At 38.0% G+C, this 12,775-nt stretch overlaps 2 protein-coding genes across 4 annotated transcripts; one reads left to right on the top strand and one right to left on the bottom strand.

The window, feature by feature from the left end:
• The first annotated feature begins 9,217 nt into the window (after nucleotides 1-9,217).
• LOC124341870 (coiled-coil domain-containing protein 22 homolog) lies at nucleotides 9,218-10,281 on the top strand. The gene is made up of 5 exons (XM_046794822.1): nucleotides 9,218-9,289; nucleotides 9,426-9,568; nucleotides 9,627-9,792; nucleotides 9,866-10,000; nucleotides 10,083-10,281. The coding sequence occupies exons 2-5, from the start codon at nucleotides 9,546-9,548 to the stop codon at nucleotides 10,197-10,199; spliced, it is 441 nt and encodes a 146-aa protein (XP_046650778.1). The 5' UTR covers nucleotides 9,218-9,289; nucleotides 9,426-9,545; the 3' UTR covers nucleotides 10,200-10,281.
• Nucleotides 10,183-11,814, bottom strand: LOC124341868. 3 transcript variants are annotated; one of them, XM_046794821.1, is made up of 7 exons: nucleotides 11,694-11,814; nucleotides 11,433-11,617; nucleotides 11,202-11,361; nucleotides 10,972-11,130; nucleotides 10,624-10,773; nucleotides 10,442-10,560; nucleotides 10,183-10,348 (listed from the first exon to the last, which is right to left on the bottom strand). In XM_046794821.1, exons 3-6 carry the CDS (start codon nucleotides 11,341-11,343, stop codon nucleotides 10,490-10,492), a joined length of 522 nt encoding a protein of 173 aa, XP_046650777.1. In that variant the 5' UTR covers nucleotides 11,344-11,361; nucleotides 11,433-11,617; nucleotides 11,694-11,814; the 3' UTR covers nucleotides 10,183-10,348; nucleotides 10,442-10,489. The 3 variants fall into 3 exon arrangements, 2 of the variants coding, with proteins under 2 accessions (XP_046650777.1, XP_046650776.1); XR_006918651.1 differs by having other exon boundaries at nucleotides 10,340-10,560; nucleotides 10,624-10,845; XM_046794820.1 differs by having other exon boundaries at nucleotides 10,340-10,560.
• Nucleotides 11,815-12,775: the final 961 nt, after the last annotated feature.

Below are 12,775 nucleotides of genomic sequence, written 5' to 3'. Positions count from 1 at the left end.
GCCGGCAATATGAAGCCCGAGGTGCAGAGAACTCGTATGCTTCGGCTGTCATCCGCCAGGAACGCGAGGGAGAGTGATAGAAAATGGCGACTGGGCTGGGTGGGAAACTTGTAAAAATTACACTTTACTAGATTGGGAATAACTCGGCCAATCTAATCTAGAATGTAAATTCCTTTTGGATTCGTATTGAGGGATGGACGAGCAAACTTTTGGGAGAATTTGTTTTTTTTTAAAGGTTAGCATTTACCCATAAAGCGATACCATAGACCCCCCAAAATTGTTAAAATTTGAAAAAACCCCAACTTTAACATTAAATATCTCCCGAACGGCAGAGAATATTTAAATTCTGCAACAACAGGTGAATCCGGAGTAAAAAACTGGATATGCCTGAATTATTTCAGATTTTTAGGTCCCATAGCGGAATGGGAAAAAAAAGTGGGGTCCATGGATTTGGTGCACTTGAGTGGTGGATTGCTTGTTAAAAAAATTATTTTACCAACATCTCAAATGTAGGAATATAATATTTTAGCAATATTTGGGAAATATACTCTGCTAGCTGGGTAGTAGCATCATGTACATGTTGACAGCAGTCATCGAAAACTGTTATGACAAGGTCACACTCGTGGCATAAAAAATGTCGTCGATTACATGCAAACCATCAAATTTGGTAATCTATTCAATTTTAAATTATTCGTCGAAGTGTTAATTACAAATTTCACAAATGAAGATTCAATTAATCGAAGATTTCAAGAGAATCCAAATTCTTGTAATTTTTTTCACAAGTGTTCAATAGTTGTCAACAAGCCTCGGACTTTCTTGATTTGTCCTATTTGTTTACTTTTCTGTTCAGTGATTAAGACGACCAACAACATTTCAATTGACACACACACTGGCCATAAAGTGATGCCATACCCACTACTTTGCCAAATAAAGTTGAATTCCATTCGTATGGCTGATTGAAATTGAAACTTCTGTGTATTTTTGTTGTTTTTCAACAAAAAATGCTGTATTGGGGTTGTGAGTATCTTTCTCTTCCACGAAAAAAATGCGAGGAGCGAAGAGAAAGCAATGTGATACAGAGTCGGGGGGAACAAGGAGTACACATTAAAAAAAAATCTGATTCTAACCAGAGCTATAGACTAGGAGTCTATAGCTCTGGTCTTACAAAATTATCCAAATTTCTAGAAAATGTCCAACAAAAAATTCTGTGTTGGGGTTGTGATTATCTCTCTCTTCTAATTAAAAAAAAGAGAGGAGCGAAGATAAGGTAATCTGATACAGAGTCGGGGGAACAAGTTAAAGCTTTTAATCAGCATTTGGAGACACGACTACTTCTGTAACATGGTTCCGCTCCTGCTTTTTATTCCTTTCTTTTTTATTACACCAGCCTCCACTGTCGTCTTGTGGGGTGGGGAGGGGGTCATCAGGCTCACCAGGGCCACCTTTCAGGCCGACTGGACGTCCGTTTTCTCTTCCAGGATGGCGTTGACCAGATGCGGCGTCAAAACTTCAATAAATTTAGGGGGGGAACTTTTTTGGATGACGGCCCAGATAGTGGATCGTCTGCGCCACCAGCTTCTTCACTTCGTTGCTGGTGTGATTCCGAGTCTTGGCGAATGCCAGGCATAACGGTGGTGGGAACGAGACTGGGCTGCCGCTAGGGCAGCCGCTCGTCATCAGGTGATTTAAGAGGAAGCCGATGGCCCGGATGATGTTGGAAAGGATGGGAACCCAGTCGTCCTCCAGGTAACTGAGGAGTACGCGGTGCAACTTATCGCGCTATTCCGGCGTGCAGACGTTCTCGGCCGCTTCTTTGAGGGCCACTGAGAGACAGGCGCTCTTTCCGTGACGCAGAGTCCAGTCTAGCGACGGATCGTCTTGAATCAAGTAGTCGTTAAATAGAGTTACCAGTTCGTCGGCGGGCAGGTGACGGAAGAGGGCGCCAAAACATCCGGCGGTGGCCGATCGCGTTTTTTCTTTGACTGCAGACTGGCCAAGATGGACTTGCGGATGGGCTCACTCATCTTGTCGCCGGCCTGAGTGATAACGGCTCTGAGGGCATGCAGCGACGTCTCCTTGAATGACGAGTTTTCTGTTTTCTTGGTTTTTGTGTAGATCTTGTAAAACAGTGGATCGACGCGCTCTTGACCAAATACTAATTGACTCAGCAGACGACTTGCCGCCTCAAGACGGACTTGACGGTTCTGATCGCTCAACCATTTCACAAAATTTTTTTTCTTGTTTTTATAGAGGCATGTATGGTCCAATGACTTTTAAATTGTACAATTTGGAGGCCATCTTCATGTATGCTTTAACTTTCGCCAGCTGTTTTTTTTCGCCTCCTCCATCTCTTGGTACACTAGAACAGAAATTTATATAAATTAATAATGCGATATTTTCTCAAAGAACACAACATGAATGCTTACAGCTTCCTTTGATGAAAAATGTAAGTCGGCAAATGTATTGCTCACCCCGAAAAAGTTTACTTTTCGGGGTGATGTCACATCTCATGGTTGGTAACAACTCATCCAAGACCCGCACAACAATCTGAGGATGGTAATAGCCATTGATCCTCATTTCTTTTTCTATCTGTTTTTTGTAGAATTTAAACGAAGTTCCTGGCAGGAACGCCCTATTAATTATTCAAATAAAAAATTATGATTTGAATAATATTTAAAAAATTTGAATATAATAACTTACCAAGTCATAAACTTGTCCACACAAAGACGGTTTATGTACTTGAGCAGGATGAAATTTTTGGATTGCTCCATTACTGAATGATTGAAAGTAATGGATCTCCGTAGACGGTCAAACGTGCCTGATGGAGATTCTTCAACTTGACTGTGTCTAGTTCAAAGGATGTACCGGCGTACTTTGAAAGAAATCCAAAATGAAGTTGGTGATGATTTTTTTCGACGTATTTCATTGCGTGACAGGTGAATCGGAATGATTGTAATGTTGGGTCGTTGGCACAAATAATTATCCTAAACATTTCACTTTAGATATGTCTTTTTCCTGATCCTTTTGTCTGGAAAATGGCCATGTTTTGGCTGTCTGTTAGCCAGTAGATAGTTAATGCTTTGTTAGTAGACACGCCGATCCGTTCGTAGTATTCAAGAGTCCTCGTGACTGCTATTAGTTACGTCCACTGCTATGTCCACATGACGATTCTCGTTCAACTCACTCAACACGCCCCGAGATTAGAGATGTTCACCTTTGATAGAGAAACGCAAGTAGCAAAACTGGAGGCGTCACTGGCCAAAATATTTTCTTCATTTTTTCGAGCATGGTTGGCAACGAAGCTTTGTTTCGTGAAATAGTTTGGAGGACCGATGATTGACACAACTGATATTTCGTTGGCTGCCGATCGGTTGATTGTCAAATTTGTAGCAATTCTCGACAAAGAATTTCATCCCGTTGATGAACTCTTCGCTCATAACTAAGCACGTGCTCCATTCTCTTTACTCGGCGGCCTTGTCCAAATCAATATACGCTGCTCTTGCGGCCATGACAACAACTGGTCCTATAGCCGGTTCTATGGCTACAATTTCTCCAAGTGTACTGGAGAGATTCAGCTATTTTAGCGATTTCAGCGAGATCCCTGTCTGAAATAAACTTTGACCCATGGTTAATCGTTTTGTTTACTTGTTGTAAGCTGAGCTGTTAATTTTTTTGTTACTGCAAGTCGTACCGCCACGCTGCTGGTGTCAATGATGAAGCCCAAGTTCTCTTTCGCTTGACTTGCGTCACCTCTTTGATCAGATTTCTTGGCTTCAATAATGAATTCTGACTATTGCAAAACATCGTAAATATATACGATATGCTCTTCTGCTTGGCGTTGTGAAACTGCTGTTACTCTGCCATCGTCCAAATAGATTGAATGACGCATTTCTTTCACGTGTAAAACAGCGTTGACCGGCTTAAGGATCTTTGTGATACAGTGGACAGCAGAGGAGAGTCCAAAGGGAAGATTGAGGAAGATGAGATATTGAATCTCGCCGTTCGGCTTTGGTATGGCTGCGCCGAGATATTTTGTTTGACAGGGTGGATTTTTATGTGCTGATAGGCCACCTTTAGATCATAAGTTATCTGGTAGTCTTGGTCTCGTGTCAATTACAATAATCGCTGGAAGTGCTCGCTGAGAGCGTAACCTTTTGTTCCTTGATGCTCAGATTTACACATCTTGACCCATCCCAGCAAAGTCTCTTCTTATTCGAACCGTCTTTTCCGTCTTTAGATTCAATAATCTCATCTGAATTCCTGTAAAAAACAAATTGTATTTGTTTGTGGCTAATGACAAATAAAACTCGATTTGAGATCGCGCAATTAAAAAGTGTAATGGCCATTTTATTGAATCAGTCAAAATAATTACTCCTTGTGGGTGTTTTTGGGACAGTTTCTGACAAAATGATCCGTTGCTCCGCACAAATAACATTTCCTTTCTTCTTTGACTGTCGTTTGTCTCCCTCATCAGGGATAGCCTCCACGCCCTCTTGGCGTATATCCTTCCTGATAGCCGCCAGACGGTCCAGCTCCGGAATCGCCGTATTGTGTATAACCTCCAAATCGTTTGGGAAACGTATGAGAAATGTCGATGGCACATGATTCAACTGGTTTTTCTACGTTTAACTCCCAAGCAACTCTAGAAGCTTTGAGTATCTCTATAACAATAAAATTTGTAATTTTCAAAACATTGTCAAATTAAATTGTAAATGACAATTTCATTTGTAATTGTCACCTAGTTACTTTTTATCCTGTCAGTTCTGGTTTCTTTCAGACGAAAAAGAATTTAAATTTAGTATTATTAAATTATTTGTGGGAGTAGTGCATGGAAATGGCATTACTCACGAGTGAAGATCTCCCAAAAGATTCTGAATACACATACAACCTAAAAATTCCCAAAGATAAAGTTGGCCTGAATAAGGTGGCCCCAAATCATTTCTTGTGTTGACAATTTGTTAGTGAAGCATTTCAAAGAAGCTAAACATTTATCTTAGGGATTCATTTGATGCTGTTATTGAAATGGCTTAAAAATTAATCATTCATAGGCACATCGTCACATCACATAAAATTTCTTTCATACTGTAATTTCTCTACAAACATATGAAAATAAAATACTAACATGCTATTGAAATCACTAGTTATGCCATTTAAGTTTACAAGATGAGAGCGAAGACAAGAAGGGAAAGAGGTTTCTTGACTTTGGACCATATCGTTCGTGTTGCAATAGCAATCATCGGCTATATTTAGATTGATTCTCAAACATAAAATTATTGGTAGTGGAGTCACAGCAAAACTGCATAATAATATTTAAAGTGTTAGTTTATTTCAGTATCATTAGTTTACTACAGTTATTCTTATAAAATGTACTTAATATTATTATGGAATTACGGTTAGTTGAAATGTCTTATTTTACAGAGCTATCAGAATTTCTTTCGGACGATTAAAATCTAAAAACTGATATGTTGTTGGGGAATCACATTTTCTATTTCACTTAATTCTTGTTTAATTCCACTGACATGCTATTTTTAATGACTTTAGAATCCGGTGATGAGTTCTAAAATGGAAACTCACCCTTGTTTCTTGTATGCTGCATGGAGAAGTTGCCATAAGATGTTTTCCAAAAGGACAATTCTTGTAAAGGAATAAAATTTCATCGTCAAGAAGCATCTATTTTTTGCCAATCAATAATTATAAAGCTATAAATCGCTTTTGATTGGCCTTTTTACAATCAATTGGGCATTATCTTGTTAATTTTTTGGCGAAAGCCGCTAATTTTTAAGTATTATAGTTTAATGGGAAAACTTAATTTCGTCAATGGTGCTTGGCCATAAGGCGCCGTGTAAACCACGGCTGCCGCGCGGCTGAAAATAATTTGACGGTCTGTCACTATTAATTTCATAAATAAGCTATTTTACACGTTGTTTTTCTGAAAATTTGATAATTAACACGAGGGAATTTATTAATAATTTATTTATAATTAAAAGTACTATATTTTTTCGAAAATAAAAAAAATTTAATTTAAAATTTATTTTTTTTACGTAATTTTTAATATTTTCACGGGGGGGTTTTGGATGTAACACTTTAAACACTACATTAACGAAGCTCATTTAAAAAATTTCTGGATACATTTTGTTCGAGGTTAACAATTAATTACCCTATACTAAAAACGAAATGTGGATCAGAGCTCGGGAAACAAGACAACTGATGCGGGAGATTTTTGAAAAAGTCAGGAAACTGTAAGAACCATTGCAGCGTTACACCTCAAATAAGTCCTCTTATTATTACATAGACATCCTAATGTTGCCATTGCATTTGACAGCAAACTTCAACGGTCAATGCAGTTCGAAAGAAGAATTAAATGCCGTCCACACTCTATCGACGAAGCAGGGGAAGCTTTAATTAATAATCCACATTACAAGTATTTAATGTGCCAGCAATTCATTTATTTCATTACATTTATTAGGGAAACCCCGACCGAACTTTTTCCTAACTTTTCGTGCGATGTCAAATGTATGAAAAAAGAGAGAGTAAATTTTTGTTGGATACTATTACGTTATGGCGTTTTTATCCCAATAGTAGGACTAAAGATAGAAATTCCCTCTTTTATCATGGGAGGGTTCATACTGAAACAGGAACAACACTTGTTTTCATATCTAGAAATTATACCGATTTTGCGATCTTAGGAAGAGATAGCCTGCGACGCAAATTTTGCTAATCTTCCATTTCTTTTTGCGCAGCTTTTTAAATCCACGTTGCTGCCTATGCAGTAAGTTAATTTCAATTAAATTTTGTTTTATATATATTTGATTCATAGCGCTGCTAAAAGTGAGAGTGCACTCTCACTTTTTGTTCCCTACTATTCATGGTAGATTCTTTCATTTTACTATCACAAGTGGGGAAAAAGTGATTGACGGAGATATAGGACCGGTCGAAATAGGCCCCGACGAAATAGGCCCGGCAAATAGGACCGGACGAAATAGGACCCTACGAAATAGGCCCACTTTTAAAATATTTTTATAGCGGTCCTATTTCTCCGTCAAAGTGGGCCTATTTCTCCCAATTATTTCTAAGTTCCATAAGGTACTCTGAAATATTAAAAAAATAAATTCGACCTACTCTACATGAGCGAGAAGGCGGAATAATATACGAGAGATCCGCCACCGTATATATTCATTGCCGTAGCTCAAACCACGATGATTGATTTCACACATTGCCGTTTCGTTTTTCACATGTTAGGCAGCTGATTCCCGTCTTTATTTTTTGATGAACGTATTCCCCTTTATCTTAACTGTAAAATTCATTTTTTACAAACGTCGTTTTCACTTATTAACTATCGCTAATTTTAAAAAATGAACAAATTTCCGTGTTTTCTTCGCCATTTATTTGTTCCGTAGCTCGATCCCCCCTTCAGCGGCTCAGCCTTGAACGCGTCTCTCCCCTTTCAGCGGCTCAGCCTTGAACGCGTCTCCCCCCTCTACCTATGCCAGTACTCAGGTGAAGTAGGAAATGAACATGTTTGATTAAATAAATCTTACGGATTGATTTCAAACATATCCATAACAATTTCATGTTTTTTTTTTAAGCAACAAACGCATATCACTTTTAAGTTTCTTGTTTTATGGGGCTGACGCGAGGTGCTGCTCAAGCCGGCCAGAAGGGTGGTCGAGCGGGGGAGGCTGCACGCACTCATGGGAGAGGGGTGAGTGAAGGGGGGTTTACCTGGGCCATACCATACACGCCCATGTTTTCCCTTTTCCGTATATGTTAAAGGATGGACTAATAGTTAGCAACTCGGGCTATGAATCTCAAGCGCCGGTGTTCGAATCTCGGCCATGTCGATAAAGATTTTTATTTACAAAATATTTTAGAAAATTAATAGCTCAACAGCATAAAGCGGTGTGGAACTATCCTGGCGAAATTGATGGTTTTTTCTTTTTTTAATTGATTTAATATACAGCACGAAAAGGAAATTTCTATTATAGTTGAATACCAAATGTGGTTTTGAAGATTTCCATCTATCGGTGATAGTAGCGTCACTAGCGTGGTTCAATAGCGTCATGAAGATGGCGTCATCTGCTCATCGTCAACTTCAGCGTTTAATTTACAAATAAGAAATAGAAATCTTATAAAAAAATTAAAATAGCTTCAAGATGTGTACATTTTATTTTTAATCATTTTAAAATTTGAATTGCAATTTTCGTTACATTTGATCTGTAAGAATTCGATTCTGAATCATTCTCATTTCAAATCGATTCACACACATAGCAGACGCTAACACATCAAGCGTCATCAATAGCGTGGTCTATGGTGCAATGCTATCACTGGAGTAAGGCGTTTATCTTCTATTCGGGTATGTTAGAGAACTCTTATCATGTTATTTTCAATCTTTAGTTTCTAATATTGTAATTATCAACTTGTGTGGATAGGTAGCGTCATGATTGGCCTACCCTGATGGCGTCATGATCGCTGCTGATTGCCTTTCAAATAGGTTTTCAGCATTCTGCTTACACCTTTGGCATAGAGTCACATATTTCACAATCCAACATCAATTGGTACCAACAGCAGCCCTTCTCTCCATCATCCAGAAGGGTCTGAGATCAGTGTTGGAGATGTGTGTGACAATTTTAATATGATGAAATTTATCTACCACCAAATTTTTACTCTTATGTTTTTGTTTTTCAGGATGGTTCGGAACAACCCATGGAAAGCTTATCACTCATTGATGCTGTGATGCCTGATGTTGTTGCAAGTCGTCAACAGCAAACCCAGAACAAACAGAAACCACAAGTGGTAAAGACAGAACCACCAAATTCCAATGGAGATGAACCCATGCATTCCAATCGTAAGATAGTCACTACTTTTTTTTGATCCCCTGAACTGCTTACTTATTTTCCCTTCAACTATTTAATGAAGGCTGGGAAGAGGAAACAGGAGTAGAGATACCTGCCAGCAAATCTACTGTACTTCGTGGCCATGAATCTGAAGTTTTCATCTGTCTGCGCCTGAACCCAACAACATTCAGAAGGGTGGAACTGAAGTTCCGAGCAACAAAGATGTCACCTCACTTGACTGGTATGTAAGTTGTGCTATGTAATGCTATGTGTAATGTAATGTGTATGTAAGCAAGTGCTTTTGATGGAAGTGTAAGTTTGGTTTTACTATTTCATTCGATTTGTTTTAATTTTATTTCATTTCAAGGTATTTGCTGGGATAACTGAACAGAAGTTTTAAAGAAAGACTGAAACAATTGACAAGGCAAAAGATTGGGAACCTGAATGCTATTCAGGTAACTAGTGCCAATACATTTTATACATCAATAAAAATAAGATAATGTGTTCTAAAATTCTTCGTCACGAAAATGTAATTAAGTATCTCTACATTAATATTTTTTGTTTCTGATTTTCTTCTTTTTATCTGAACAGAGTGCAGGCGAGAAGCTTAAAGCTGCACTTGAACATACAGTGACGTCCTTAAGAAGCTTTGTAGAAGAAATTCGTACTAAAGAAGATACTATACAAAAACTTCAAACGCATATCGAATCTATGCCACCTTCAGTACTAACAAGGTAATAAACTTTTGTTATCCACTTGAGTAACGAGATAGTTGTATCTCTTTCTTTTTAGAACATTTTATACTCAAAGAATACTGAGTATCGTAGCCAACGTCAAAAAACAAAATGAAGAAATGCATCGGGTGCTTGAAGATGTAAAAAGTGTGCAGCGTGAAATCAATTCAATACAGGGAAAAGTTGAGCGTACGTTTACCGTTACGGATGTAATTATTTTTCGGGTATCTATTACTACTATCAAAATGCTGATATTATTAATAAAAAAATGTTGTTACCTTTTTCTTTTTTTATTAGATGGCCAAATCGGATGAGACTGCCCGGCGTATTTACAAGTATTTGATTTCATTGCAAACTGATTGCTCTGACATCCAAAAATTAGTGAAAGAATCTGGCAACTTGTCACGAGAGATAAAGGATTTAGAAGATCAAGTATGTTTCGCTAATTTTTGTTTGTTTGTTTGCATTATTGTCAAATAATGTCAAATAATGATGCTGTTTGTTTCGTAATCAGGCGGAGATCGAATTACGTAAGAATATTGCTACAAAAATTAGGCGACTGCAAAGTGACCTCGAACAGATACGGACGGAAAATCAGATTTTAGAAGAACGAGTCGGTACTAAAATTTAATTATTCATCTTAGTTTATTTCCAGTCAGCCTCACTTTGTTCAAATTAAATTTTTCTCACTTCAATAAAGTTCAACATTCCAATATTCTATCTCATTCAGTAGCCATTAAGTGGATTGTACATTATACAACGCTACTATAATGCATTGATTGTAACCTTATACTTCGTTTAAACAATCAAGAAGCTACCAAAAAATTAATTCGTTACGATGCAAGTTACTAACGACGATAAGCTAAGCTATTAAATAAGCCATAAATCAGGTTTCCTTCGTATTACGTTGGAATTGTTGAATTAAATGATTAATTGTTCCATGAATGCATTCTGCATTGCCAACACTTTCTCCTTTGCTTCAACTAGATATCCTGAGAAAAAAGTGTAAAAATTAAGTAAAGAAATTACACGTTCCAGTAAAAATATTAACAGACCTTTCATAAAATCGATAAGATCGGGATCTGCAACTAACAATTCCTTCTGAAGGTCATCAATCTGTGATTTCCATTCTCGAACTTCTGTTGCCAGTGTCTCAAGACTCAGCCTGCTCGCTTCTTTTACAGAAGCCAGTTGGACGGTGATATCTAGAAGAGATAGGTCTTGTCAATTGTTTCTGTCTTTCTTTAAAACTTCTGTTCAGTTATCCCAGCAAATACCTTGAAATGAAATAAAATTAAAACAAATCGAATGAAATAGTAAAACCAAACTTACACTTCCATCAAAAGCACTTGCTTACATACACATTACATTACACATAGCATTACATAGCACAACTTACATACCAGTCAAGTGAGGTGACATCTTTGTTGCTCGGAACTTCAGTTCCACCCTTCTGAATGTTGTTGGGTTCAGGCGCAGACAGATGAAAACTTCAGATTCATGGCCACGAAGTACAGTAGATTTGCTGGCAGGTATCTCTACTCCTGTTTCCTCTTCCCAGCCTTCATTAAATAGTTGAAGGGAAAATAAGTAAGCAGTTCAGGGGATCAAAAAAAAGTAGTGACTATCTTACGATTGGAATGCATGGGTTCATCTCCATTGGAATTTGGTGGTTCTGTCTTTACCACTTGTGGTTTCTGTTTGTTCTGGGTTTGCTGTTGACGACTTGCAACAACATCAGGCATCACAGCATCAATGAGTGATAAGCTTTCCATGGGTTGTTCCGAACCATCCTGAAAAACAAAAACATAAGAGTAAAAATTTGGTGGTAGATAAATTTCATCATATTAAAATTGTCACACACATCTCCAACACTGATCTCAGACCCTTCTGGATGATGGAGAGAAGGGCTGCTGTTGGTACCAATTGATGTTGGATTGTGAAATATGTGACTCTATGCCAAAGGTGTAAGCAGAATGCTGAAAACCTATTTGAAAGGCAATCAGCAGCGATCATGACGCCATCAGGGTAGGCCAATCATGACGCTACCTATCCACACAAGTTGATAATTACAATATTAGAAACTAAAGATTGAAAATAACATGATAAGAGTTCTCTAACATACCCGAATAGAAGATAAACGCCTTACTCCAGTGATAGCATTGCACCATAGACCACGCTATTGATGACGCTTGATGTGTTAGCGTCTGCTATGTGTGTGAATCGATTTGAAATGAGAATGATTCAGAATCGAATTCTTACAGATCAAATGTAACGAAAATTGCAATTCAAATTTTAAAATGATTAAAAATAAAATGTACACATCTTGAAGCTATTTTAATTTTTTTATAAGATTTCTATTTCTTATTTGTAAATTAAACGCTGAAGTTGACGATGAGCAGATGACGCCATCTTCATGACGCTATTGAACCACGCTAGTGACGCTACTATCACCGATAGATGGAAATCTTCAAAACCACATTTGGTATTCAACTATAATAGAAATTTCCTTTTCGTGCTGTATATTAAATCAATTAAAAAAAGAAAAAACCATCAATTTCGCCAGGATAGTTCCACACCGCTTTATGCTGTTGAGCTATTAATTTTCTAAAATATTTTGTAAATAAAAATCTTTATCGACATGGCCGAGATTCGAACACCGGCGCTTGAGATTCATAGCCCGAGTTGCTAACTATTAGTCCATCCTTTAACATATACGGAAAAGGGAAAACATGGGCGTGTATGGTATGGCCCAGGTAAACCCCCCTTCACTCACCCCTCTCCCATGAGTGCGTGCAGCCTCCCCCGCTCGACCACCCTTCTGGCCGGCTTGAGCAGCACCTCGCGTCAGCCCCATAAAACAAGAAACTTAAAAGTGATATGCGTTTGTTGCTTAAAAAAAAAACATGAAATTGTTATGGATATGTTTGAAATCAATCCGTAAGATTTATTTAATCAAACATGTTCATTTCCTACTTCACCTGAGTACTGGCATAGGTAGAGGGGGGAGACGCGTTCAAGGCTGAGCCGCTGAAAGGGGAGAGACGCGTTCAAGGCTGAGCCGCTGAAGGGGGGATCGAGCTACGGAACAAATAAATGGCGAAGAAAACACGGAAATTTGTTCATTTTTTAAAATTAGCGATAGTTAATAAGTGAAAACGACGTTTGTAAAAAATGAATTTTACAGTTAAGATAAAGGGGAATACG

The sequence above is a fragment of the Daphnia pulicaria genome, chromosome 6 (genome assembly GCF_021234035.1).
Source record: "Daphnia pulicaria isolate SC F1-1A chromosome 6, SC_F0-13Bv2, whole genome shotgun sequence".
Taxonomy (NCBI): domain Eukaryota; kingdom Metazoa; phylum Arthropoda; class Branchiopoda; order Diplostraca; family Daphniidae; genus Daphnia; species Daphnia pulicaria.
This window is presented reverse-complemented; position numbering and strand designations above follow the sequence as displayed.

Coding starts and splice junctions, on each gene's coding strand:
- LOC124341870 (XM_046794822.1), top strand. CDS start 9,546: ATGCCACCTTCAGTACTAACAAG. Junction 9,569..9,626: donor CCACCTTCAGTACTAACAAG/GTAATAAACTTT, acceptor CTTTCTTTTTAG/AACATTTTATACTCAAAGAA. Junction 9,793..9,865: donor CGGATGTAATTATTTTTCGG/GTATCTATTACT, acceptor TTTTTTTATTAG/ATGGCCAAATCGGATGAGAC.
- LOC124341868 (XM_046794821.1), bottom strand. CDS start 11,343: ATGGAAAGCTTATCACTCATTGATGCTGTGATGCCTGATGTTGTTGCA. Junction 10,774..10,971: donor GATGTCACCTCACTTGACTG/GTATGTAAGTTG, acceptor TATCTCTTCTAG/ATATCACCGTCCAACTGGCT. Junction 10,561..10,623: donor TCTTATCGATTTTATGAAAG/GTCTGTTAATAT, acceptor CTTTTTTCTCAG/GATATCTAGTTGAAGCAAAG.